The sequence below is a fragment of the Patagioenas fasciata genome, chromosome 5, assembly GCF_037038585.1.
Source record: "Patagioenas fasciata isolate bPatFas1 chromosome 5, bPatFas1.hap1, whole genome shotgun sequence".
In the NCBI taxonomy this organism is placed as follows: domain Eukaryota; kingdom Metazoa; phylum Chordata; class Aves; order Columbiformes; family Columbidae; genus Patagioenas; species Patagioenas fasciata.
In genome coordinates, this window is record NC_092524.1 from 63,500,747 (window position 1) to 63,528,453 (window position 27,707).

Here is a 27,707-nt window from a genome sequence, read left to right on the forward strand (position 1 = left end):
AAAGCCAGATCGTATCTTCACGTCCATTTTCATGCAACCCGGGGAGGTGCCTGTAACAGAGGGGCTTTCTATGTTAGAATTAAAACAAAACAAAAAATCAAAAAACAAAAAACAAACAAAAAACAACGCAAAACCAATCAAAGAAAAAAAGCAACACTTATACCAAGAGCTAAGGAGCTCAGCACATGACACTGCCACAGGGCGACTGCAGCAGCAAAGTCCCCCAGCCCAGGGCGGGTCTCTTGGAAGGGCCTCCACCGCCCAGAGGAAACCCCCCCCGCAGAAACCCCTCCCGGGAGAACCCGCGCTCCCTCCCTGCGCGCCGCGCAGCGCCGCGCCCATTCCACCGCCGGGGCCGCGCAGCAGCCGCGCAAAGCGCCGCGGTCACTTTTTCCAGCCAGAGCTGCGCGGCGGGGGCGGCGGCAGGAAGCGCGGGGGGGCAGCGCCCACCCCATCCGCCGGGCTGGCAGCGGGGGCGGGCGGCGCCGCAGCGGGGCCAGCGCTGCGCTTCCGCGCGGGTAAGCGGCTGCGCGGGCGCGGAGGAGCCGCGGCGGCGAGGGGGGGCGGGAGAGGAGGGCGCTGGTTACGCTCCCAGGGGAGGCTGCGCTCAGCGCCTCCCCCTGCTGTTCCCCCACCCTCCCGCGCAATAATTTTCAGCGGAAACAATGGCAAATATCAGCGTTTATTTGCGAAGGGGCCGCTGGCGAGGGCGGGCGGCTCAGCCCGGCACAATAGGGGCTTTGTCGGGCGGCACAGGGCTCCCGCTGTGAGCGGCAGCCGCCCGGTCCCCGCCGGTCCTGCCGCTCCCCGCGCCTCCGCTGCGGCGGCTCCGGGGCCGGGGAGCGATGGGGAGCGGGGCGGTGGAAAGCACGGACCGAGCTCAGAGCGAAAGTTAGTGCCGATGCATCGCGGAGCGTTGGTAATTTGTAGGAGAACGAGCTCTGCTTGTATCTGGCACGTTGAAAAGTCCCGGGTAGGTTTTGAGCTCATTGAACGTGGGTTTGGGCACCGGTATCCGTAGGAGAGATTATTAAATCAGGGTGTAGGGACCATCTGGAGGAGGGAAGGGGCTCTGCGAGGCCATGCTCTCTGCATTAAGGGTGTGAGAAACCCATACTTGAGGCTTTGGGAGCTCTGTGATTTCTTTAAGAGGTGAACATCTTGCTCTCTTGCTCTCAGACACGCCATGGATACCATCGGCCACAGCGTCCTCCTCCTCCAGCAGCTGAACATGCAGCGGGAGTTTGGCTTTCTGTGTGACTGCACAGTTGCCATTGGAGATGTTTACTTCAAAGCCCACAGAGCGGTGCTCGCTGCTTTTTCGAACTATTTTAAGATGATATTTATTCATCAGACAAGGTAAGGACACACGGCTCTCACCTTTTAACCACTTTGTTCAGCTTTCTGCTTTTTCCCCTTCCTAAAGGTGTAACCGTCTAAACGTGTAAGTGGGGATGTCAGATGGCCTGAGATTATTTTCCTATCCCAGCACACATCCCGGCTCTATAAACATCCCCAGTCCAGAATGTGCTGTCCTTTACACTCACCCTCTTAGTCAGCATATGCCAACATCAGGTCCTGCATTTTGAATATGAGGCTTTTGCGTGATCAGAGAAAATAAACACGTAAGTACCACAGTCGTCCTGCAGTGAGACTTCCCAAGTTGACAGCCTAGGGATGTTCAGGTACCTCCTGCCCATACACAGCGCTTCCAAGCTTGCTGGATGGGACTGTCCCTTCTGGCAGGATCCATGGGCTTGAAGCAATCAAGAAGCCTTATCACAGTTCTGCGCTTCAGACTCTTGAAGATAAGGGCTGAGACTGAGATCATCGATTTCTTTCAAGCTGCTGTTCAGATGCTTCACCCAGCCAGGTCAGGAGTGGTTCTGCAGGTATAACAAGAGCAGTGCCAAGGTCTAATCTCGCCTCTGAGCTGGCGCTTGCTGCTCGTAATTAGTTAAACCCTTCTCCAGTCTCCTTCCTTTTTGAGGTTTGTGCCCCTCAGCACTTTTGCAAGATCATCATTAGCCATGGGCCGCGTAACCCTTCGGCTGGAAGTGAGGAGATCAGTTAACTTCCATTCCAATAGAAGTTGTTTACTGACACTTAAGTGCAAAGCTCATAAAGATTACACAGTATCAGCAGCTGAATTTAGTACTTAAACACACAAATATTCTTTGCCTTGTGTTACTGGAGTGGCACACACGGGGGATGTGTAGCTCACGTGGCATCACTGTGTTCCTGTGGGGTGACAATTGTGCCTGTGAGTGATGGGGTGACCAGGCCACTTGCTGTCCCTGGCTGCGGTTATGCTTGCGGCCTTTGTAATCACAGGGGTAAATACACGCTGGGGTGCTTTGCTGTGCAAACAGGACACATACACTTTTGCAGGTCTTGGCAGGGAGTGCTGCTTGTTGTGAATCACAGGCCGGCAGCAGCGCACATGCTCTGGCAGCACGCAGAACAAATGAAGGGGCAGATAGCAGATCAGGATTGTGACTTGAAGCCCCGTATGTATCTAATCATTTGTCTTGTTTCAGTGAATGCATAAAGATTCAGCCTGCAGACATCCAGCCTGACATATTTAGTTACTTGTTGCATATCATGTACACTGGGAAAGGGCCAAAGCAGATGGTCAGCCAGAGCCGGCTGGAGGAGGGCATCCGCTTTCTCCATGCAGACCACCTCTCCCATATCGCCGTCGAGATGAACCAAGTGTTCTCCCCAGAGCCGGTCCAGTCTTCAAACCTGTACGGGATCCAGATCTCGACCGCACACAAACCGGCGAAGGAACGCGTGGGAGTGAAGGAGAGCCTGCCCAAGGCGGGCGGCAGGGCCGCTGCCCAGGGCGATCACCCGCAGCTGCAGCTCTCTCTGGCCATCGGCCTGGACGACAGCTCCCTCGACCAGCAGGGCGCTCGCCCCTCTGCTCAGCCCGCTGCTCTCGCCAAGCCGGCAGAAGAGCGTCCGAAGCTGTCGGTCTCCATAAAGCAGGAGAGGTGCGACTCGGAGCCTGTGGTGTCCCAGAGCTGCACCCCTCCTTCCCCGGAGGTAGCAAGCCCCGTTTTTGCTAAGGCCAGTCTCAAGGTGCACCTGTGTCACTACTGCGGGGAGCGCTTCGACTCCCGGGTTGGGCTGCGGCAGCACTTGCACACCCACGTGTCGGGCTCGCTGCCTTTCGGCGTGCCGGCCTCCATCCTGGAGAGCAGCGACCTGGGCGAGGTGCAGCCCCTGGCTGAGGACAGGGAGGCTGGGGATGGCCCCCGGCTCGGGGCCTTCCTCCTCAAGGAGGACGAGCTTCAGCTGGAGCATCCGAGCTGCAGCGACCTGGAGCCTCTGCAGATCGGCCAGCTCTCCCTCATCTCCAAGGACCACGAACCGGTGGAGTTGAACTGTAACTTTTCTTTCTCAAGGAAGAGAAAAATCAGTTGCACCATCTGCGGCCGCACGTTCTTCCGGAAGAGCCAGCTGCTGGAACACATGTACATGCACAGAGGGAAGCAGCACAAGTACAGCCGCTGCCAGCGGCTGGAGAGCCCCGCGACGCCCAGGTTTCATCCTTACTGTGACAGCGAGAGCGTGGGGAAGGGCTCCAGTTTATCCCAGGAACACTTAGATGAATGTATACTGGAGTCGGATCTCATCCAAGAAAGCGTTGATACGATCCTGGTAGAGTAGTTCTGCCCCTGTGTAGCCTTCAGATGCTGAAACTCTGGATATTTTGGCATTTTCCACCTAGTCAGCAGCTTCTCCCTGCAGCTGATTTTCTTCAACCACCATTCCCATCACCTCCAAGATAACTGTGAAGAACTGCTTACTTTGATTTGTGTACTTGCTTTTTTACTTCTCTAACTATTAAACTCAAGCTAATTCCCATCTAAGTCCTTGGAAGCTCCATGTAACTCAGTTACATTTTTTGTAAATGTGAACTTACTCCTGCTCTGCTTTACTAGAGTTAAGACTGTATTCCTGGCTGTGAGGTTTAAACATTGTCTAATAAGCTGCGAGGTGCCTAGTACTGTTTGTATCCCATAGAATTGCTTTTCTGAAACTAGATGGAGGGAAATGTAGAGGGAAATATGTATTGTGTTTCCCAAATAGTTTGTTTTTAATTAAAATAAACATCTCAAGGAGATGAATCCTGATGTTTGTGTTGTGTAACTGCAGTTAATAAATCTCTGCATAAAATACATGTGGGAGCCATAAGGCTGGTCTTTTCAAGGGCACTGGTGGTGTTGATGTAAGGGTGGAAGCCTTCACTTTGACAGGACCTGGAGTCCTCATCAGTACAATCTTTTAAATTAACTTTTAAACTTTTTCTTCATTCCTATTCCTCATCAACTGCTCCTGCGTGAGCAGAGACAAATTTTGATGCCCCTCTGGGACATGTCCCGTTATTGTCCATCTTCTCTGCAAGGAGCTGCAAAGAAGGAGATGTCCTCTCCTCTCGGAGAGGAGGCACATCCTAAGCTAAGTCTTTACAAGATTAAAAACCACACATGGATTTTCTTGGTGAAAATGATTTCTGACTCTCTACTTGAAGCAAGCACATTCTTAAATATTACATTCTGTATATTTACTAAGAGCAAGCATATAATGTGTTATTTCTTCTGTGCTTGCAGAGCCACCGTAAAATGGTAAAATGCAAGCTTTTTGCCATTCATTTATCATTACTTAATATCCGAAGAGTAATAACTTACCCAAGAGAGGTTAAAAACTGTATGTATTCCTCTTGGAGTCCTGTTTGTCCCTATGTAGTTTTTCAGCTGAGATACCCCAGGCTTCCTACCAGATGGGCTCCAGCCCATCCCTCGGGAGATGCTCTTGACCAGAAGGCCCTGAAGAGCCACGCAGCGTTCTTACAGCGCCGAGGTTTCTTTTGCAGCGAAGAGCAAAAGCCTTGCAAGCTGTTCCCGTAATCTCATTACCCAGTTTTTGAGAAGCCGGAGGCTCCCTGCCAGTCCCGGTGGAGTTGAGTCATTGCCTTCGGAAAGGGGAGCCTGAACAATGGTGAGAACGGTTCACTGTCAAAATGCCCGCTCCAAAGCTCTTTGTAGTCAGGACCCTTGAGCTGTTCTTTGAAACTGTCCTGGAGCAAGAGCTGCAATTAAATCGCTGCTGAATTAAAAGACCATCTGAGGTCTTTGTAAGGGTGGCTGCTGCTTCTCCTGGGCAGGGAGCTGCACACTCCAGGGGATGGATGGGCCACTGAGGGCTGCCAAATTGTGTTTTAAGACAAAGGGGAAAAAACAAACAGCCTCCGAGCCTGCCTGGATGATGTTACAAAATGCACATTGCGGTTTGGGGTGTGCTTGCCTGCTAGACTGAGCGCTCCTCTCGCTGTGTGTGCCCATTAAAGCTGCCCTGGTGTGAAGGCATTTTAACTGTGCTTAAAAAGCCTTTCTTTAAAACAAGGAAACAAACAAAACCCTGCGGACATCCAGGCCTGCAGATACTGTGTCTGAGCACAGAGCAATTCTCACGGAGCATTTCCTAGAAGAGAGCCTTCTGGGTCTCCTTGGCTGATAGCATCAGCTAAATCACGTCCAGCACAGGCTGCTTTTAACTGGAGCAAATGGCCTCTGGCTTCCACTGACCTCTATTTCTACATGATGGTTAAAAAAAAAAGGTATTTTATAGTCATTCCCTATTTCTGTGTGACACTTTACCCAGTAGGCTGGCTTCTCTGGGTGCTGCTTGCTTTGCTCGGGTTCCTGCATTTAATTTAAGCCCTGTTAGAGCATCCGCTGGGTTGGGGCATAGCTGTAGTGAAGAGCTAAAAATGAGCTTTTAAACTATTTAGTGGGAGATGGGCATCTCGGTAACTTCATCTAGATGTCTAACTTGCCTGAACTGATTGATACTGAAAGTTAAACGGCCCTCGATGTCTCTGCAAAGATAACCGAGCAGTGGTAATAGAGTATTGGGGACAGCAGGGGGACAGAAGCAGCAGTGCCCAAAGGCACCGCTGGGACACACTGCTCGTCTTTGGGTTTGTGGGATTGTTTTCTTCACTTCTTGACCATTAAAAGGGAGCTTTAATAAAAACCCAGAAGTCAGGTAGACGAGCCAAATGTGTATAAACTACATGTGCATATATGTGTTGTAGGAGTGAGTGTGTTGTACTGACTGCAAATAGTAAAGCTGACATCAGACTGCAATCAACACTGTGTTCATGGACGTGTTCAGTATGTCTTCGAAAATTTACGAGTGTAAGCAATTTTTTCCTATTGTCATACGCCTTTTTAGGGTGTACTTTGATTAAGCTTTGCAGTACTGAACACCTGTGACATCAAACATCTGACAAAGGTGTTTTTTTGCACCATTTGCAATAAAATAAACACATTTTCAGCAGTTTTCTACTGCAAGCATTAAGGTGCTGTTATAATTAAAGCAAGAAAGAGCTTGCAAGACCCAAATCATCAGCTCCGAGTTAACTCGAAAACATAATTCTCTTTAAGTCTTGTGAATAGAAAACAATTTTAGAAGACAGCTACATTTGCTAAGCAAGGGCAGCAGCTGCTCCTGGATGCATCATAAGAAGTTTTATTACTGTATGTAGAAGACACTTGAATTACTAAGTGCTTCACCTTTATGCTGGTGCGTGCTTGAAAGTCTGCCTGACTTGCACAGCCGGGCTTGGCAAATATTCATTTCTTGTGTCTATTTTTAATGAAAATATGAAATACTCCGTCACGGCGTGCAGAATACTGATACTGGTAATTCCTTCCAGATATCTGCAATTGGTTGATAAATGCACATGGCTGTAGGCAAAGAAAGACCCAAGGTGCTGCTGCTTGAAGGCTGAAAGTTTCTCAAACCTCTGGGGGACCCCCAGAGCTTTGCCTTGTACTGCAAAGGGGTCCTGGCATTAAGGACACAGAGCTGACAAACCACAGGCATTGCAGTGCCTTGTCTGTGGGCTCTGCAGCTCATGTTTTGTGAAAACATGGGAAGATTTGGGGCTCAGACCCCTGTCAAAGCCCTGTAGCATGAGCAGACTCCAGGGCCAGCTTAAGTTAACCTCTGAAATGCCGGTAAGTGCTACAGCAGCTGCCATCACTTTCATATGTATCTGGGTGCTGGCTTGAATATGCCATCTGTAGGTTAGGTGGCTTCTCAACCGAATCACGCTAAACCATTTTAAGATACGCATTTTGAAATATTTTTAGTTCTCTGATGCTGAACGGTCTGGGTCTAACAGGGGCCACAGTTCCTGGGCTGCTTAGGGTGCAGTAAAGTGTGCAGAATGAAGGGTATTTATCTCCCCTTCTAGCATGGGGCTATTTTTACTGAGAAATTTGCCTTTAACCACCTGCAGTGCTGGCTGGAGGTGCCATTTGGTAGCACTTGTGCAATGAAAGCCTTAGGCTGAAATTCTCCTGCATTACCAGTGCCATAGCAGTGAAACCTCAATGCCTGTTACTTGCACAAGTCGTCCCTAAATGGTAACCTGTCCCGTCAGTGTTCACCTGCAAATTGATAGATCTTACCTCTTCCACCTTGAATTTTTGGGCAGCTGGGGGAGACCAGTGGCTGCCCAGGAGGTGATGCTGATGGCCAGGCCACGCTCACCCCATCTCTACACAGGCTAAAAAAACCCATTACAGCTCATTTTATCTTCTGTACAGGCTGTGGTTACCACACGTGTCTTCAGACATCTGGCTACACCAGCCACTCGAGCAGGCTCTTTGTTCGCATGACGTCTTCCAAATCACTGTGAAATGGGGTGGTGGCACTGTAGGGGGTGCAGAAGGGCTGACAAAGCCCATCCGTGGATGCAGTGCCCCTCACCAGAGGGGTCTGGGACAGCTCTGCACAATAAAATGTTAAAAAAGGAAAATAAATTTTCTGCGAAGATGTAAACCTGAAGCAGTGAGCTCTGCAGTTAAAAATAAACCCATGAAGGGTTGCCCAGGGAGGTTGTGGAGTCTCCTACTCTGCAGCCATTCAAACCCACCTGGACACCTTCCTGTGGAACCTCAGCTGGGTGTTCCTGCTCCGGCAGGGGGATTGGACTGGATGAGCTTTTGAGGTGCCTTCCAATCCCTGACATTCTGTGATTCTGTGATGAAATACTGCTATCACAACTTTTCCATAAAGAGTGTAATTCTGATACTGAATAATTTTCTACTGTTTTGGAGGCAAAAAGTATAAACCCCATGTAAGCAAAGCCTTTGGAAGTGTGGGTGACAAGTGATCTCAGCAGATGCAACTCAGCATAATTGAACGGGACCACGAACTATCAGTGGCCAAGACGGGAGGTTTTTTTTCTTGGCTTGTCAAAGCCCTCCCATGGCAATCTGCAGGTCATGCCATTCTGCTGCGATCACCTTCAGCTTTGCCGTTTCATAAAACCCAGCCTTTTCTTTGCCCTCTTCTCATGGTATGCCAAGGACTGCTATAGAGTGGGCTCCCCAGCAAATATATTCTGAGCCATAAGAAACTGGGAGAAAAAAGGTAAAGAGGATGGATCTGCCCTAAATTACATGCCAGTTAGATATTTACAACCAGGGTTGTGTCAGGACTGAATTCCTTGAGTTGCAATTGCAGCATTTATCGGATTTGCATATTTCATTAAGAAAAAATAATGACATGACTTCAAAAGCAGCCTAAGAGAGGAAGTATTTCCACTAACTATTCTAAATAAGACACTGAGCCCTCAGAACAAAGGCAGAGCAACGCTCAAAACCTCATCTGCTGAATTAGGTTGGTTTTGACCCAAGCCGAGCCACCCTGGGAAGCTTTGCAGAGCTCGGGGCAGCCTGTGTGTAGCTTTACCCTCCCGGGATGCAGAGGCCAATGCTGCTAAAGGCTTCCAGCAGCAGTCAGGTGAATTCTAGTCCGCACTAACCCACCTGTTACTGGGACAAACAGCATAAAATGTAGTATAAAACCCTCTGTCCCTCCTGGAGCTGGATTTGCCACTCTCTCCTAGGAGGATGTAGAATCATAGAATCATGGAATGTCCTGAGTTGGAAGGGAACCACAAGGATCATTGAGTCCAGCTCCTGTCCCTGCACAGGACAACCCCACAGTTCACACCATGTGTCTGAGGGTGTTGTCCAGTCTCTTCTTGAACACTGTCAGGTTTGCGGCTGTGACACCTCCCTGGGGAGCCTGTTCCAGTGTCCAGCACCCACTGGGTGAACAACCTTCTCCTAATGTCCAACCTAAACCTCGCCTGGCACATCTTCCTGCCATTCCCTCGGGTTCTGTCAGTGTAAAGCTCGCTACAGGCACCGTGGCAGGCAAACCAGGGCCACGAGTCACCGAGGTGATGCAGGGGAGAGACCTCCTGGCAGGGACAAGCACAGTGTCACCTGTCGAGCTAGGCCTCCCTATGGCTGGTGCCAGCACTGGGGGTGCAGCCCTGCCGAGCTCCAGCTGAAAGTGCCGCTGTGCCAGGGGTGGAGGCTGATGCTCAGTGTCACCCCCCCCTTTCCCCGCAGCCATCCCAGGAGGGACACGCTCCGGCAACCGTCGCCTCCACCACCCCCCAGCAACACCAGACCCAGCAGAACAGGCACCAAACCTGTCATTAGGGGCCAAGCATCCCCTACCAGCCTCTGTTTACCATGGCGGTGCGGTCGTGAGCCGCTTACTCATCGCTTTGATGCGCAGGGTGCAGGTGTGCATTCCTGTTGTGCCTGTTGCACACGCCTGCCGGCCCCGCACGGCTGAGCCAGCCGGTCCCCCAGCCCGCGGTGTCATGCCCGCGGGCTCACAGCTGCTCAACAAACTTCAGGGAGACTCGGGACGAGAGACTTCCAGTGCTTTGGCCTTCCCTGCTTTGCTCTGGCTCGCAAACTAAATGCAAATTCAGCTGCAGGCTGGCTGGGCTGCAATGAAGCGCTGTTCAGCGTCCGCCCGCGCTTCAAGGAGAATGCCCGGCGCCTTTGCGCAGCGGCAGTCTGGGGGGGATTTGGCAGGGAGAGGCTGCTGGCGGGAGCACGGGGATGCACCGCTCCTCCTCCCCGCTGGGGATGCTCAGAAGCACCGTAGGAGTCGGAGTTCTTGCGCTTCCCACCCAGCTGCCATCGCACCAGTCGCACATCGTGCAGAGCTGTCACGGCACTGAGCCTTGACGCATCGGTACCTTGGTCTCGTGTCTTCGTTAAAATGGCAAACAGTGAGAGCAAACGTGACACGAATGACTGTCGTTAGCTCGCAGAGATGACATGCCTCTCAAGATTCAAATTTGCCCTCTGAGACAATGGCAAAGTGATTCTCAGGGTGTCCGTGCACTGGGAAAGACTTGGAGCTGGGAGGGCACCACCCAAAAGGACACTCGTACCTGCAGAAGGGACCCTGCTGGGGCACCCACCTTGGTAAGGGGGTGTCTCCTCTTCCAAAATAAAGAGATTAGAAAGGATGATCTCAGCTAAATGTAACTCATGGGCTGATGGGGTGACTGCCAGTCAGCTGTAGCGACAGATGATACTTTCATCTCAGCGATCTGAATTGCAAAACGTGTTTACTTAACGTCTCCCTCCCTTTTGTATCCAGCATGTTTGTCAGTTTTTATGTAACAAAACCTATTTTAAAATGCTGGGTTTGGGTATTCTTGCTGAAATCCACTTTCCAGCTAAATGGACTTTCACCCCATTGCAAGAAAATTCCGTCATGTAGCACAGAACTGCACCCTGCACAACTCTCTGCAAAGAAAAAGAAATGTGAAAGTTGTGCCTGCTAAAAAATGTTAACTAACCTATATTGTTGCCGAAATAACTGCAAAAGAAATAACATCCTCTGATTATATATTTTTTTAAATCACATTTAATATTATACAAAGATTTTATCTGGTTGCAAATGAAAGTATTTCATTACTCTAACACCACCCAACAAGAGCTAATGAGAACCATTTCTCTGGCAAATAAAACTGTAGATGTAGAACAATATTAAAGCAAATTATTTAAATCAATCTGTTCTCTGGGAGCATTTCTTCATTTTGAGTCATTCATGTTGAAACTCTGCATATATAAGACAGGCAGTGTTAGGGCTTTGCTGCTCCTAACACATGGGGTAATCAGCAGGGACCGGCTTCCTTCCATCCATCCATCCATCCATCCATCCATCCATCCATCCATCCATCCCTCCATCCCTCTATCCATCCCTCCATCCATCCCAAGCACAGAGCGGGGTTCCTGTGTATTTCACAAACCTACTCAATTTCTTTGCATTTGTGAAACAAAACAAAACAAACAAACAAACAAACCCACCAAAATATTATATTTTAATTTTTATACAGAAGGACACATAAGAAAATGCCCATCATTTATGCAGAGACAGCACATTCAACTCAAACGCTGGATTCCTGGCTGCTGTGGATTGGGTCCTTTGAAGTCTACGGAGCTGCCGTGACCTTCAGCAGCTGGAGATCCGGCCCTAAGCGGTCTGCACATTTTTAACGCATTTTTGGCGTCCCAGGGCAGGAAAGAAAATGCAGTATTTGTTCATGCCACCGTTGTCTACCAGCAGTTTCCACAAGGAACTTTTCAGGCGATACACTTGTTTTCTGCTGGGCTCAGTGTTGACATAACAGGAAAGCTTTTTATCTCCCTGGAAGCCTCCCTGGGCACAAGTTATACTATTTAAACACTTTTTTCTTTGCTACTAATATAAAACAGCTGTGGGAAATGAAAATATTGAATGACACGGCAAAGCGGGGATAAGGGACTTGCTGAATATAAAGCCGGATTGTCCCTGCCGAGGAGGGTGCTGGAAACTTCTGGGAGAAAAGCAGCAGCACAGGCCGGGGGTGAGCAGAAGAACCAAATAATTTAAGATGTTGCTGCAAAGCAACCACTTCCATAATTCTGAGGGGCAGCAAACAAAGAGCTCCTGGACAAGGAGCCAGATGGCCCAAAAGCAATCTGAATGAGGCTGTAAGAAACCAAGCTTATGTATTATTCCAGTTTCTTTCAGCTGTTGGTGAGGAACGTCCTAAAGCCAGGTCACCCTTTGGTGCTCTGGCACAATCACTCATGTTCTCACAGCTTTCCTGGCCTAATACTCCCTTGCGATAGTAAATTTATCATTTCTCCTCTGAAAGAATAGATGTTTTATTAATGCTCAACTCTCTAATCATAACGAAGGAGTAGACAGCCTTAATTAAGTAATTAGCAGCTGTTATGAGTCTGTATTTTGTTCTGTAAACCTGAAAGAACAAATAGTATTAATAACACTAAAAAAGTATATATTTTTTTTCTGTATGTTATAAAGTGAAAGATGCTATGAAGAAAAAAAACTTAGGTTGTGGGACCCTTTTGCGCTGTAACAGAAAGTGCCAAAGCACTGAACTTGCTGCTCCCCATCCCGAGGTGCTGGCCCCACTGCGGCCCCAGTCACCACCAAACCACACCTGGAAATAGCAACCTGGAGCTTTGGGAGCAGAAAGCCTGAACCAGCAGCTTGTGGAGAAAACCCAAGCCAACCCCACGGGATGGGCAAGACCTGTGTCACTCCACGTGCAGTGGGGTTTGATCCAGGTCTGTCTGCAGAGCCTCAACATTTTCCAGGGCGTGCAATAGGGCATTGAACTGCTGGGCAGCAGGACGGCTTTTCTTGGCCACTGGAGATCTGTGATCCTTCACAAACACCTTATAGCAGTCCCTGGGCAGGTAGGAACCTGCGGTGGAAATTACTGACCAGCAAACAAAAGGAAACCTTATAAAAAGAGCACAGGAGGAGCAAGTGTCCAAAGAATTCAGGTCTGCTACCAGCTTTAAGATTTCTTTCTGCTCACCGTGCGGCTGCCTGAAAAGATGGGTACATCAGAAAACCACTGTAAGTTTATCCTTTCCTATATAAAATCTCTCCAGAGCTACCCACTGAATCACAAGGCAAGAAAACAACAGGTACATTCAGCTTTAATGAAATAATCATCAGTTATATGTACAGCTATAACGGAGGGGAAAAAACAGCTACAGAAAGGATGCAAACACAACCCTGGATGCGGAGCAACAGGCGCAAGGGCCACGCTGGACCAAAGCATTTCTGCCATTCTCCTCCTACTTTTGAAGACGTTTCTCCTAAAAGGCAACACTGAAACACATGAAATCTTCCCAAAACTGCTTAGCGGGCTGACAGAAGATGACAGCGTGGCCCCGCAGGGCCATTTTGGGTTTCTTCACTAGAGCCCCAGACATCGTCCTCCACAGCTGACACCAGTGGGGTCCCAAAGAGATGCTGCAGCCCTTTGCTTGGCACCAACCGGCCGCGGTGCCCGCTGTGATCCCGTGTAAGCCCATCAGCAGCCTCCAGCACCAGCACGGCTCTTCCACAGTGCTGCGGCACCTCCAAAGGACATACAAAAAGTGCCTCTCAAAACCACAGCGAAACACTTGGAAGGACCAGTGTGAAGTACAAAGCCATGAAAATTGTACACACTGAAGTATCAACATCTGATAACTTGTTAAATAAATTCACAGAAAAAGAAACCTTTTTTTTTGTTCTTTTTTTTTACATCCTCTGATTTTTCCTTAAGTTTTACTTGCACAGAAACAAGCCGTGGCACTCGCTGCTCGCAGTCCTCTCGTAACAACAGAGAGGCTTTATCAAACTTTAAAATGTGGTTGCGCACCAGGTACCAGGAAAGTTTACAGTCCTTGTATTTGAACAGAAATCCAAATCCTAGGCTGGGAAGGGAAATCTCAGTGAATCGCCTATGGTCAGTGAGCAATTGCCAAGCGAGGCTGCTATTTCTGTATCGGCTGAGAAATACACAGGAGAATTTTCTCAGAACAGGCTGACTTGCCCGCAGCTGTACATAAATCCCAGCTGCTCAGATGCAATCCCAAATTATCAAAAGGCTCTCTTCTCTTGGAGAGCTGGTAGTTAGAGGCGACGCTCGCACACACACACACTATGCTGGTGCAAACCCCATCAGAGAAGGGTATTTGGTGGGTTTTTGATGGCAATTGGCCTGTCCAGGCATTTTACAGCCGTGTCCCCAGGCTCTCACGTCTAGATGTTTTCCCTGAGGACTTTGGGGAGATCTCTCTGGCATTTCCCTGCGTGTTTCAGAGCAAGCTACATGGCGTGCCAGAGCCCGCTGGAGCAATGCACATTTCCCAGGGGATGCCCGGACTCGCTGAAGCTGAGTGGGCTTTGCTGTGCGGGGGGAGCCTTGCAGAACAGGCTGCCCCCAGCACCCAGGGACACTGGCACTGCTCAGATCAAATCTCCTCCCCACTTACAGCCATCCCAGCACCAGCAGAACATCACAGCTACCCAAACTATGTAAACGCGGAGGCAAGAGAATCATAGAATAGTTTGGGTTGGAAGGGACCTTCAAAGCTCATCCAGTCCAGCCCCTGCCATGAGCAGGGACATCTTCACCCAGATCAGGTTGCTCAGAGCCCCGTTGAGCCTGGCCTGGGATGTCTCTAGGGATGGGGCATCCACCACCTCTCTGGGCAACCTGGGCCAGGGTTTCACCAGCCTCTCATAAAAAAATCTATACCTCGTGCTTAGCCTGAATGTCCCCTCTTTTGCTTTAAAACCATCACCCCTTGTCCTATAGCAACAGGCCCTGCTAAAAAGTCTGTCCCCATCTTTCTCATCAGCCCCTTTTAAGTATGGAAAGGCCACAATAAGGTCTCCCTGGAGCCTTTTCTTCTTCAGACTGAACAACCCCAATCTCTCAGCCTAGCTGACTGCTAACATGCATGCAGCTCACTGCTATTTATATCACATGCCTTATATCAAAAATATGCTCCATCCGAGGAGAGCTTCACCACGACATCGTGACTGGGATGGAGCAAGGCAAAGGATGCAGAGGGGCTGGCTGCAGCAGGCACGTTCCTGCCCAGCCCGCACCACCGATGCCGCTGGGAATTCTGCCCATTGAGTTTAATGGTGTGAGAACGAGCCCCCGGCAAACGAAGCGATGTCGTTTTCTTGGCATTCGCACAGCTTGGGGTCAGCAAGGCGAGCGGCTGATGCTGTGCCTTAACGTGTCTGGAAATGCACAGGCTGCTTGTGACAGGGGAAGAGGCCAAATGGAAAACGTCGCTCGCTGCAGCCATCCAGCTTCACGCGATGCGACAGCGGGGGCGACGCAGCTTCTGGCATCTGTACGTAGCAAGTACCTGTTTGCAATACTAAACGCTGGCCTGAGCATGTCAGGCATTGATGTTTTTGTGTTAACATTGCAGTCGCTTCACCCTCCCTTGTCTCCACCGAAGCCCAGGGCAAACCTCCAGTCCCATCCGACGTGCCCCGAATCCAGCCCAGCAGCAGGCTGGGTGCTCAGCGCCTCTCGGGACCTTTCGCTAAATACATGGTGCATACAGATCTACAGCATGAACAGCAGGGATACCTGGCATGGATGGTGGCAGAGACGTGGCCTTAATGTAAAAATGCCACTAGATGAAAACACAGTTGCTGCAACACCTTCATTTTTCCGCAGCTGCGGCTGATGGCACTGCCTGAAGCCCCAGCCCCAGGGGACAGGCTGTGCGTAGCAGGGTCTGTCCCACAGCCCAGGATCCATTTCACATAGACACACAACTGAACGGGCATGCAGAATTAACTACACCTCGGCCCCGGGAGCCCTTCAAGCTTTCTCCCCCCCAGGCCAAATGGAGCTTTACATCACTCCCTGTACTCTTTATTTTGGGGTCATCACCATCACTGCCATCACAGAAAACTGTTGTGTTTATTCTGTTCCAGAGCCATTTCGCTGACTAGCTGCTCGATGGATGACTGAATGGCCGCCTTCACAAGGGAAGACGCCGTTTCGATGAGGAGCAGTTCGTACTGCTCCCCAGTTCTGTGCCCATGGTCACCTGGACCTTTCTCCTCTGCCTGGGGACCACCACCGGCCTCGGGGCCCTCTTTTGTACCAAAATCAAAGCTCTCGCTTGACTTTTTACTCCCTCTTTGCTTATTGCGGTGCAAAACTGGGGACGGCTCGTAGGCCTGGTCAGAGTCAGTGTTGTCAGAGTCCTCGGCTTCGGTGACAGTGATGACAATGCCAACTCCAGTGCCCATGCTTGCTGCTAAACTGACCTGCTGGCTGGAGCAGCCCTGCACGCTCACATCATCTTTAAATGCCGACTGACTGAAATCCATTACAGTTTCTTCGGCTTTGCACTCCTCGGGAAGATTTACGCTCTTTTCTGATTCATCCCCTTCAGGCAGCTCTTTGCAGGCATCAGGGATTTCCTGCAGCTCCGTGGTTTCAGGGGTGCTGTCGGGTTGATCCTTGGAAACAGGCGCTTCGGGAGCAACTTCCTCACATTCTGCATGGACTGTGGTTTGGGGCAGGGTCCCCTCCGGCGGTGCCTCCCGGGCTGTTTCATTAACTGTCTCTGACTCGGTTATCTCCGACTGAGCGGGGCACTCCGTATGTGCCTCTGCATCAGGTGTGGGCTCTAAGGGCTCGCTCTTCCCAACAGAGTTGACACTTTCCTTTGCTGTCTCCTTGTCCTCCTCCGCAGAGACTGGGCTGAAGGATTCAGACTTATCCAGCGGGGCCAAATCCTCCGTCTCTTCGCTAGCTTTATTCAAAATGCCCATCACCTCGTTTGCTTGCACGCTGCCCTCCGAATCCTCCACGGCTTCAGAGGGGCTGAGCTTTTTCTTGCTTCTGGAGAACCGTACGCAGGGCATCTTCACCCCAGAGCTGACCCGTTTCTTTGGGACGCCTTGTGCGCGGCCCTCCTCAGCATCCACCTCCAGCTGCACTCGGGAATCGGAGGGCACCTTCTTCCGCAAGGAGGATTTTTGCCTTCTCCGAGGTCTTGCGAGGTTTTTGATGGCTGCCCAGGCTCCTTTGGAGGATCGCGATTGATTAGAAACTTTGGCCTCCCCTTGGTCGGTGCTGATACATTGGCTTTTCTCCTCCGAGGCTCCTTCACACGCATCCTTCACATTCTGCTCTTTCTTACAGGGCTTCTTCCGCTTCTTGAAACAGAGCATGGAGGGTTTTTCTGCCCGTTCCTCTGACGGGGAACACGTTGCCCCTGTGCTGTGAGTCTCTACCTCTCTTGGGTTGTCCATTTGAATTTCCTTAGCTGCCTTTGCCATATTCACTCCTCTCCTTCGTTTGTGTTATATCACCGATTTTCTTGATTAATGCATCAGACACAGGAACTGCAGAGACGCTCAAACTGCATTTTGTTTCCCCAAAATTGTTTTCAAAACAACGTTAGTTGCTTTTTAACGAGCGGATGTGGCAGTGAGGAGAAGTTCTGCTGAAGCTATTGCATCCGCTTTGTAACTCCCACTTTGTCTTATTACTCACTTTATCACTTCTCCAAGGAATCCTGGGTAGATGTGAAGCTGAACCCGCTTCTCCTTGGCTTTGCTCGCCAGAGTCACTCTCACCTCCAGGACAACTCACTTAAGTTGCGCTTGGTCTAACAACACAGCTATTTAATTGCCAGTCTGACATTATTGTTTTTTGGTTTTGTTCCCCAAAGGATCACAAATCAAGCCAAGAGTAACAGTTTTTATTCACCCCACGGACCTGGAAAGAACTTGCACTTTCTCAGCTATCTGTAATTCCACATTGCACAGGGAGTTTGATTGAAGCACCAGTAAAACCAGCGGCAGCCAGTGGCTGTTTTCTGCCCCCCAGTGACAAGGTCAGACGCTGCTTTGTCTCGGCTTTGCTTTCTGCTTCAGTTCCCCTCACAGGTTATGTGAGGTTTGCTGTGAAGCGTGGCCGACACTTCCATCTCTTATCTGTAATACAATGAACAAATGATAAGACCCGCAGAGCATTTTTTTTTTAAGTATTAACAAGTTATTTTTAAAAAAAAAATCATTTTGGGAGGCAGACCAGGGCTGGAAAAGCAGTTTTACGCCTGGATGCACCATGGCAGTTTTTTCCACTAATTAGCATCATTATCCAAAGGCAAAATAAGGCCACCAAGATGTCAACTCAGTGATGTTCCACAGCAAAAAACACTATTTTGCTATTTTGTGTGGTAAAAGGGGACTTTTTTTTTAACTGCCCATATTATGGCTAACATATATTACACACACATACATTTTCTTGTACAGTTAGCTCAATCTTTTCCCCACTGCTCCATATGCACTCATAGTTCCAGCTAGGGAAATTACACCCTGAGACAGCAGATATTTTTATCTTTAATGGACCATATGACAATATGCAAAAACACAGAATAAAAAAAGGAGGCTCGTGGAATACAAAAGTGAAATCACATGGCAAGAAGGGAGCTTATTGATACTACGTGCATGCCTTCCATGGCAACCTCAATTAACACTGCATGTGTTCATCAAACAAATGACATTGTAAGATATATGTCACCCTTGAAAAAAAAAAAAAGCACTGCCTTAAACATCATCAGAACATTTTTTGACATAAAGATGCAAAAACGTGCTACTGCAAACAGCCCAACTTCTCTGGGACTGGCTCGGTGACTCCAGGCAAATCTCTACCCAGGATTTTGTACTCTGCTTTTAAGTAGTAAGATGATTAAAAAGGGGGCTCCGGCAGGGCGTGCTCCCCCGCGGAGCAGGAGGAAAATGAGCTGACAGAGGCGGGTGTGAGGGAGAGAAGCCGGAGCTGCCCCGAGCGGAGCCCCCAGTCCGGGAAGTTTCGGGGGCGTCCGCGGGAGCCGCCCCACGAGTCCCCCGCACCCCGGGCAACGGGCACCCCCGAAAGCCGAACCCCTCCCGAGGATGCTGGTGAGTGGGGGGGTGCTCCTCGGGCAGCGACCGCGGCTGCAGAGGCCGGGCCGGGAACCCCACGCGTGTCGCCTCCCCCGCGGAACCCCGAGGCGCCGCCCGCCCCCGCCGCGCCCCTCGCCTTCCCCGCGCCCTCACCTGCGGCCCCGCTCCGCTCCGCACCGCACCGCACCGCACCGCACGGCACCGCTCCGCTCCGCACCGCACCGCCGCCACCGCCTCCCGCCGCAGCCGCGCCCCCCGGGCCGGCGGGGAGGGCGCTGCCGGCAGCCCCCCGCCCCCCGCCGCCAGCCCCCGGCCCGCCCCCCGGCACCGGGCAGCGCTGCGGGAAGCTGCTCGCAGCTCCGGAGAGCAGCGGGGCTGGGGAGGGAAGGGCGGTCCGGGACCCCGGCTCCGCATGGGGGGCATCCCCCCTCCTCCTGCAGGGAAGCGTCTCTCCACGTTTGCTGGGCAGCATCCCGTGCTTTGTGCAAGGTGGCGTCCCGCCCTCATATGGGACAGCACCCCCACTTCTGGCGGGGCAGCACCCCTCTCTGCAAGGCAGCGTCTTTCTCTGCTTGTGGGGCAGGAGCCCTCTTTGCAAGGCAGCATTATTGAACAGCTGCCCAGGGAAGCAGTGGTGCCGCCATCCCTGGAGGTGTTTAAAAGGCATTTAGTCGAGGTTCTTAGGGCCATGGTTTAGTGCTAGAGTTAGGTTACGGTTGGACTCGATGATCCTGAGGGTCCCTTCCAACCAAAATGATTCTATGATCTTTCTCTGCTTGTGGGACAGGATCCCTCTCCCTCTCCCAGAAGAACCTTTCTTCCCCTCTCAGGTAGCAGCACACACAGAAACCACACACGAGGCAAAAGGTCTTCCAAGAGACCGAGCTGTGGTTTGCACTTTGGATCCCCACACACACTCCACAGGGACCGCTGGCATTTGGGAATCCGGTGATTGCCTGTTTGGGGGGGAACCGAGGGGTCTCGCTCTTGGCAGCTGTTTTTGTTTTGTCCTACCCGATACCTTTGTAGCTTTAAACACACACAGTTTGGGTCACCATAGGAGCTACACCTTCAGAGCTGGTGGCAAGGACAGCCAGTTCTTGGGTTTAAGCTAATCTTTGTCCAACACACCAAACTACCACTTCCATATAGGCCTTTTTTTTGCCTCCATAGCAGCTGAGATCTGACTTCAAAAAATTGCATCTCCAGCTGTTATGATTGATGGGAGGGCCTCTGGAAAAAGGACTACCATGTGCAGCTGCTGAGCTACATGGAGCTATAGTTTGAGTTGCCTGAATGTCCCCATTCATCTCCACAGGGAGCTGACTGACACCCACAAACGTTTTAAGGACGTTAACTACTTCACAGCGTGTTTGCACGTAAGAAATCAGGCGAAGCAGCACACTTGAACCCGCAAGTGCTTTCCAGTGCACACCAGCCTTAGAAATGTACACATGGCCTCCCAGTCTCTAGTTTCATCATGGAAAAAAAGGTACAAAATGGGTTCGCTGGGCTGAAATGTGGATCAAGCAACAATAGGGAATCACTTTTTAAAAAAGCTCCTCTATGTGTCTGCTCGTGTTCACTCAGGATAATAATCTTCATCTAGAAGTGGCTTCTCTCTCAGGGTGGGCAGTGGTTCTAATTATGATCCAGTTCTCCATTAAAGCTGAGCAAGGCCCCTCAGCAAGAGGAGATTTTCCCTTGCGGCAGCTGGAGGCAGGAAAGCGGGCAGCGGTAACGAGGATGGCTAACGAGGATGGTGAACGCGAGGATGGGCAGTGTGCTGCCTCGGGGCGGCGTGACGGCGGCAGGCCTCATCAACCCCTTCCGAAACACCTCGCACGGAATTCAATTATTCCTGCTGCTCCAGGGGAAGATGGCAGCACCAAAGGCTGTGGCGCAACGGAAATAAATGACAGGGTCTGCGGCAAGCAGAGGACCTGCTTGGAAGATGGATAAGCCTGAAAGAAGCTGGGAGGAGTGGCTGACACACCAGAAGGCTGTGCCGCCATTCAGCGAGACCTGGACAGGTGGGAGAGTTGGGCGGGGAACAATTTAATGAAATGTAACAAGGGCAAGTGTAGAGTCTTACAGCTGGGTAGGAACAACCCTAGGTTCCAGTATAAGTTGGGGAATAACCTATTAGAGAGCAGCGTAGGGGAAAGGGACCTGGGGGTCCTGGTGGACAGCAGGATGACCATGAGCCAGCACTGGGCCCTTGTGGCCAAGAAGGCCCATGGCATCCTGGGGTGTATTAGAAGGGAGGTGGTTAGTAGGTCCAGAGAGGTTCTCCGTTCCCTCTACTCTGCCCTGGTGAGGCTGCATCTGGAATACTGTGTCCAGTTCTGGGCCCCTCAGTTCAAGAAGGACAGGGAACTGCTGGGGAGAGTCCAGTGCAGGGAAACCAAGATGATGCAGGGAGTGGAGCATCTCCCGTGTGAGGAAAGGCTGAGGGAGCTGAGTCTCTTTAGCTTGGAGGAGACTGAGGGGTGACCTCATTAATGTTTACAGATATATAAAGGGTGAGTTTCACAAGGATGGAGCCAGGCTCTTCTCGGTGACAACAATGATAGGACAAGGGGTAATGGCTTCAAACTGGAACACAAAAGGTTCCACTTAAATTTGAGAAGAAACTTCTCAGTAGGGGTGACGGAACACTGGACCAGGTTGCCCAGGGAGGTTGTGGAGTCTCCTACTCTGGAGACACTCAAAATCTACCTGGACACCTTCCTGTGTAATCTCATCTGGGTGTTCCTGCTCCAGAAGGGGGATTGGACTGGATGAGCTTTTGAGGTCCCTTCCAATCCCTGACACTCTGTGATTCAATGTAGGCCCATCCTGGCCCAGCCGTAGGCTCTGGTTTTCTTTCTGGGCCCACACTGCAGTGCTGGTGACATCCAGCAAACCAGCCAAGCAACAATTTCTCCTTTTTCCTTTTGTCCCTATCACTAGTTGAAAACACAGATTTGTTTCTTGTATGACGTGATGCAGGACTCTCATTACAGCACAGCTGGGGGAACGGATGTCCGTAACATCTCTGGGCCCACAAACAGCCCACAGAGAACAAATCTGCGCATAATTAGTTTTTTCTCTAGGCAACAGGAAGGGAAGACAACCTTCCAATATTTAGTTAGAAGAAATGAAGTGTCATTCGTGTCCTATTTCATAGGGCAAGAACTAGCCAGCATACTTAGCTGCAAAGGAGAGAATTAAGAAAAAAACCAACCCCTTTATATATCAGAAGACCAAAGTAGGGTTGCTGGCGTGTTCACATCCCACTAGGTTGAAAGGGCAGGTTAGAAAAGCTTCCCCGCTAAGCTCTAGAGACCCTTGGGGCTGGTTTTTGGCCCTTATGCTTTGTCACCACCAATCCCGCCGTGCGTAGCAAACCCCTGCGCAGCCGTGCGCCCGAGCCGCTGCTTTGCCTCGCTGCAGGAGGTGGACAAGCGACCTCTTGAACCATCTCTCTCAAGCACATGTCGATGAGCTCATGCTATAAACTAAAAGGAGGCTAATCTTAGCATAAATTTGCACTTATCCCATCTTTCATAAGCATAAAATGAAGGTGGAACACAGAGCGCTCGCAGGAAAGCAGTGTGGCAGGGAAGATGAAACGTAGGAGCTGACAGCAGACTTGGCAGCAGCAGCTCTGGCAACGTGCTCCATGGGGAGGCTGGGACGAGGTGACACAGGTGACAAGGTGCTTTCAGCCAGGCATGGGGGTCTGGGGCAGCAACTGGGGAGCACCCTGACCCCTTCCAAGGGGCCTCTGTGTGCTCCAGCAAACCCGGCTGCCAGTAACTCCTCAGCTGAACACCACGGAAAAGAGAATTTTAACAGGCTGTGAATGCATCTCAAATGCTCTTATGATGATTTAAGCTGTTCTGTCTCCTCCTGTGACAACCAGGTAGTTTTTGTACAATTATTCTCCCCTCTTGAATAACTCGAGTGATACAGATCTCTCCATAAATATACACAGGATCTGTGTACTACAGATGCGCCCTTACACTGGTGCACACCTACAGCCTGATTCTCTCAGTTCTCACCCAAATCGGGATGTTTTTAGATTCAGTTCTGATGCAAGCAGATGGGCTCTGGAAGTCTTAACTCAGATCTTTTGCAGTCAGCTGCGAGTATCTAAAATTCATGGAATAATTCAGGTAGTTTATTTCCTATGGATGACACACATCATCTAGGGAAGGAAACAAGATTAAACACACACACAGTGGTGCATTGCAGGGAACTTATTACTGCAATAATCACTTGTACTTGTCAATACAAGGATTGCTGCTGTGTACCTCTAATCACAGAAATAAGTTCTACTTCAATAATCTCAGTGCATACATTAAAACCCCAAAAGCAGTTGAAGTATTTGCCAGTTTATTTGTATTAGTTAAAAAATTGGCAGCAATGATATTTTTATGTTACAAAATGATTTTTTAGCCTGCGGACAAAACCTGCTACAAGTCACTTGATCGCTACTTATGTTGTCTCTGTTCAGCAAAAAGGTACCTTAGGAAACAAGGCTCATCAACAGTTTAACTGTGCTTATTGTTAAGCATAAAATGGTTCAGAAGCCATGTGGCAGACGCCAGAGATCCAGACCCTATAGAATATCCAGAGGCTGGATTTCCATCAGCAGTAGAACATGGTAGTCACAGCTGGGTTTTGTAGAAGGGAAATCTGATGTGGCTCAGGGGCCTGCAGGAATAGTTCACGGCAAAAAGGCAGGGTAAGCGCTTCTGGAGGGAGAGGAGGAGCAAAGGGGATTCCTCCTTGCTCGCTCTGTTAAATGACATTGGTGCAGTTTCGCAGCACAGCCATTTCTCCCATAGTGTGAAAAGCGGGATATAAGATTCAGTATGGCAAACAGGAATATGCAGTGTACAAGACTTTCAAAGATAATGTATGCTACAAAAACCCTATGGTTCAGACAATTAAGTCCCAAGATTGTTTCAAACAGCTCCAGCTTTAGGATTTTTAATTATTAAAATCATGTCACTGAATCAAAAGAGGTCACTAAACCCAAGGTTCTGTATTCCGCTTCAGCTATAATTATGAAGCAGAAGGGCTGTAGAGGAAGTGTGCTTGATATGCTCAGTGTCAACTAACCTGGCACAGAATCATTTAGAAATTATTACAGATTAAAAGTAAGTGGTTGATCCTTTAGCAGTTCTCTTTCCAGTCACTTCGTGCTCTATATTCTCAGTCATATCTTGTTTTGACTTAACAGAAAAGATCAGGGCATAGTTCCATTTACATGACTCATCAGGTGTTCTTCTGGGAGCTAGAAAGAAAAATAAATTTAATTACTATTATACAGTACTGCAGGCAACTTTCAGGCTGAATTATAATCAAATGCCATTTGGAAACGTATGGCTTAATATGAGATTGGCTTAACTCCACTATCAACATGAGAAATACAGCCCAAATATTGAAAGCCTTCCTGAAGGCACCTACCTTTGGTCAATAATTCCTTTCAGAAGAGCCCAGTTACTTCTCCTGACACTGGATCCAAGTCTATGTCATAGAAACAGGGTCTTGTAGGAAGTCCTGGCATAGTGCTCATCTGGACAAGAAGAGATAAGATGTTAAAATGGAAGCAGCATAGGTTCATGCAGAAGATAGAACACTAAATCACTGCTGAAGACTACCGCTCAGTAGGCAGATCTTTGTTTTGTTTTGTTCATTAGTGGTTTTGTTTTGTTATGATGAGGATTTAGTTTGGCTTCTGCCTCTGTCAGTGACCGAACCCAAGATTTGGCAAAGTATTTAGATATCCAGCTGACCAGCTAACTGTTAGAGGAACGTTCATGGACTTTGCTGTGGTGAGACAACAATTACTTGTGGCAGTTTCCTGGTTATTAAAATGAGGATACATGTTTTAATACGGCTTTGCCAACTGTAAAGTCTCAGCTGATTACCATTCTTTAAGAGTCTAGAACTAGAAGTGTTAAATAATTAGGAATTAATGTTGAAAAGAAAGTTTAAACAGTTTGTGGCCTTTATTTTTTTTTTTTAAATTGGGATAAACCTTAAATAGCACTGGAGAGGTCAGGTCTCCTGACTGGAACATTTCTGAGGCATTCACAGAATCACAGGATGTCAGGGATTGGAAGGGAAGTCAAAAGCTCATCCAGTGCAATCCCCCCATGGAGCAGGAACACCCAGCTGAGGTTCCACAGGAAGGTGTCCAGGCGGGTTTGAATGTCTGCAGAGAAGGAGACTCCACAACCTCCCTGGGCAGCCTGGGCCAGGTTCTGGCACCCTCACTGAGAAGAAGTTTCTTTTCATACTTAAGTGGAACCTCCTGTGTTCCAGTTTGGACCCATTGCCCCTTATCACTGGTTGTCACCGAGAAGAGCCTGGCTCCATCCTCGTGATACTCACCCTTTACATATTTATAAACATGAATGAGGTCACCCCATAGTCTCATCTTCTCCAAGCTAAAGAGCCCCAGCTCCCTCAGCCTTTCAGCAGGGAGATGCTCCACTCCCTGCATCATCTTCATGGCTCTGTGCTGGACTCTCTCCAGCAGTTCCCTGTCCTTCTTGAACTGAGGGGCCCGGAACTGGACACAATATTCCAGATGCAGCCTCACCAGGGCAGAGTAGAGGGGCAGGAGAACCTCTCTTGACCTACTGACCACCCACTTCTAATACACCCCAGGATGCCATGGGCCTTCCGGGCCACAAGGGCACAGTGCTGGCTCAACAAGGGCACAGTGCTTCAAGTTGGCAGGGCTGAGCAGTGGCAGAACTGGGGCCAGCAAAACAGCTGCCAGCGCGCTGCCTGCCTCAGGCAAGTCCTCTCCAGTTGTCCCACTACTCAGTTCCCAGTTTCAGAGCTGCAGAACACCAGGCTGGCGGGTTCCACACATGGCCTGATTTACTAATGGAGCTGACAGAATTTCCCCTTCCCTAACTCAGTGTTCAGCCCAGCAGCACGTGTAGGTTAAACACGGATGTCCTACAGACGGGGGCAACTCGTGACCACGCTTTGTTTGCATCAGTGGTCATCAACCCCTTTAATAAAAAAAATTCAAGGTCTCATTTTCTATCTGCATCATCTAGGCTCACTTTTCACAATCAGTATTGTTATGCTTGTCTCTGTTAGATTAAAGATCTCTTTGGCAACCCGTTGTTTTCTCCCTGAGCAAGTATTCTGCACACTAATCAAATTACCTCCCAATCTTCCTTTTTGCTAATAAGCTAAGCAGCAAGGAGGCAAAGCTCTATGGGTTAGGTGCTTTCTGCAGTTCTTGAAACTGTTCGGGGAGCTCCTGGAGTCTCAGCCCATCTTCCTGAGCCATTTACAAGTGCTAACACCAATCCCATATGTATCGTACCACTGCAGGTCTTGCATGGCTTATGTGGAGCTAAAAATCACTTCAAATCTGCTCTTTGTAATGAATTCTTTGTCAGAGCTGCTGGTTTCTGAGACAGAGAACAGCGGGACTGTGAAGAAGACCCTCATCCCTTGTCTTTGTGTTTAGCTGTATGAATATTTTGCTCTGAAGAGCCAAGGTGTTAAGAGATCCAAAGTGCATGGAGGGGTTTTCCTGTTCTCATCATAGTCCCAATCTCCAGTCATGGAGAGCAAGAAACCTCCTATTTATTTCTGTAACACTGAAGAATCACAGAGAATTACAGATCTCTACCTGCAGATTCCGATGGTCACAGCAGGAGCTGAGACAGTGACAACAGAGCAGAAGGTCCCAAACTGCCAAAGACTGGCCTGACTTCACTATTTCTTGCACTTTCTCTTTTGAAATAAATGGTCAATTTTCCCCCTTTCCCATCCACAGGGCAGCCCACAGTGGCCACTCTGCTATCCATTATTTAAAGGCAGTCTGCTTAAACCTTCAATTTCTACATAGTACAGGATTATTTCCAACCAGGCTACTAATTTTCTGTACAAGTGTCTACAATGCTTAATGCACTCAATTATTTTCAGAGCCAAAGAAATGAACTTTTCCTCCATTATCCTCCTCCCCTGCAATACTGCATGTGCTGAAAAAGAGCACAGGGCAATTCACACTGTTTACTTGGATGAAAAAATTAGACCACATGGATATCATCAATCTAAGAAATCAAATCGAAGAAAACAAATACCAACTAGGAATGTATTATTTATTGCACTTGTGGAACTTACAGAAATTGCCATCTAGGAACGAAAAACACAGAGCTGAATAAATAATTGATTTTCAATTCATCAGCAGCACCAGAAAATAAACCCAACTGATTCCAACCCAACGATTCATTTCACATCCATTATCTTCCATGCTCAAAGTTAAATCTAGATAATAATTGAAATTATATTTCCTTTAAAATCTCAAAGTATTCCATTAAACTACAACAGCTTCAACTCTGAGCCAGAAAGGGAAAAAGCAAAGACTCAGAAGCTGAGAAAAAAATGAAGTGTGTCATACCTCTGTGATTAACTTCAGATAATAACAATATGCATGCACTGGTGATTAATTTCACCTCCAATTTCTCATAAAAGCTTGTGCATAGAGCTACATATTTACTGCATTTTCAGCTCACAGTTCAACGGCTGCTGCCAAAAATTTATTCTGAGGCTAATACAGCTCCTGCTGAATGGGTTTAAAATAGTGATCTGATTCAAAATGCCCTGGATTGCTTCTCAAAAGGACATCCCTTCCCTGGCTGGGTAGACACCACAGAAGAGTGGTCTTCATGTCTCTAAGCAAAACGGTTAATTCTGGCAGAACTAACATCATGATTTACTACATGTCCAAGAAACCATTAGGAATCCGGCATGGGAGCGGAAAGGAAAGAGCCCAACTCCACAGAAAATGAAGACATCAGAAAAAGAGCCAAAACGTTAGTTTTAATGTCTGAAAACATCTTTCTCTCGTGTAGCTCATTAATGCTGTGTACCCTTTCCTTCTCCAGTGCTTACAAAAATACCAAAACACATTGTTTGGACTAAAACTTGGCTTGCAAAAAAATGTCTTTAATAACAGAAACAAGCATACTGTCTTTCATTTTACCCCAAAACACGCATTACTCTTTAAAAAGATGGATGAG

At 49.1% G+C, this 27,707-nt stretch overlaps 3 protein-coding genes across 4 annotated transcripts in view; 1 reads left to right on the forward strand and 2 right to left on the reverse strand.

Moving 5' to 3' along the window:
* The first annotated feature begins 344 nt into the window (after window positions 1-344).
* Window positions 345-4,192, forward strand: ZBTB25 (zinc finger and BTB domain containing 25). 2 transcript variants are annotated; one of them, XM_065840202.2, is made up of 3 exons: window positions 345-518; window positions 1,180-1,359; window positions 2,541-4,192. In XM_065840202.2, exons 2-3 carry the CDS (start codon window positions 1,187-1,189, stop codon window positions 3,676-3,678), a joined length of 1,311 nt encoding a protein of 436 aa, XP_065696274.1. In that variant the 5' UTR covers window positions 345-518; window positions 1,180-1,186; the 3' UTR covers window positions 3,679-4,192. The 2 variants fall into 2 exon arrangements, with proteins under 2 accessions (XP_065696274.1, XP_065696272.1); XM_065840200.2 differs by lacking the exon at window positions 345-518 and adding an exon at window positions 537-973.
* An 8,663-nt stretch (window positions 4,193-12,855) lies between these two features.
* On the reverse strand, window positions 12,856-18,902 carry AKAP5 (A-kinase anchoring protein 5). The gene is made up of 2 exons (XM_065840048.2): window positions 18,805-18,902; window positions 12,856-17,697 (listed from the first exon to the last, which is right to left on the reverse strand). Exon 2 carries the CDS (start codon window positions 17,035-17,037, stop codon window positions 15,646-15,648), a length of 1,392 nt encoding a protein of 463 aa, XP_065696120.1. The 5' UTR covers window positions 17,038-17,697; window positions 18,805-18,902; the 3' UTR covers window positions 12,856-15,645.
* Window positions 18,903-23,017: 4,115 nt separating this feature from the next.
* The window catches only part of MTHFD1 (methylenetetrahydrofolate dehydrogenase, cyclohydrolase and formyltetrahydrofolate synthetase 1), a 44,561-nt gene continuing 39,871 nt past the window's right edge, over window positions 23,018-27,707 (reverse strand). The window contains exons 27-28 of the mRNA XM_065839299.2: window positions 24,115-24,223; window positions 23,018-23,941 (exon numbers count right to left, since the gene is read on the reverse strand). Of these exons, the coding sequence (XP_065695371.1) occupies window positions 24,134-24,223 (90 nt within the window). The 3' untranslated portion in view covers window positions 23,018-23,941; window positions 24,115-24,133. The remainder of the gene's footprint in view (window positions 23,942-24,114; window positions 24,224-27,707) is intronic.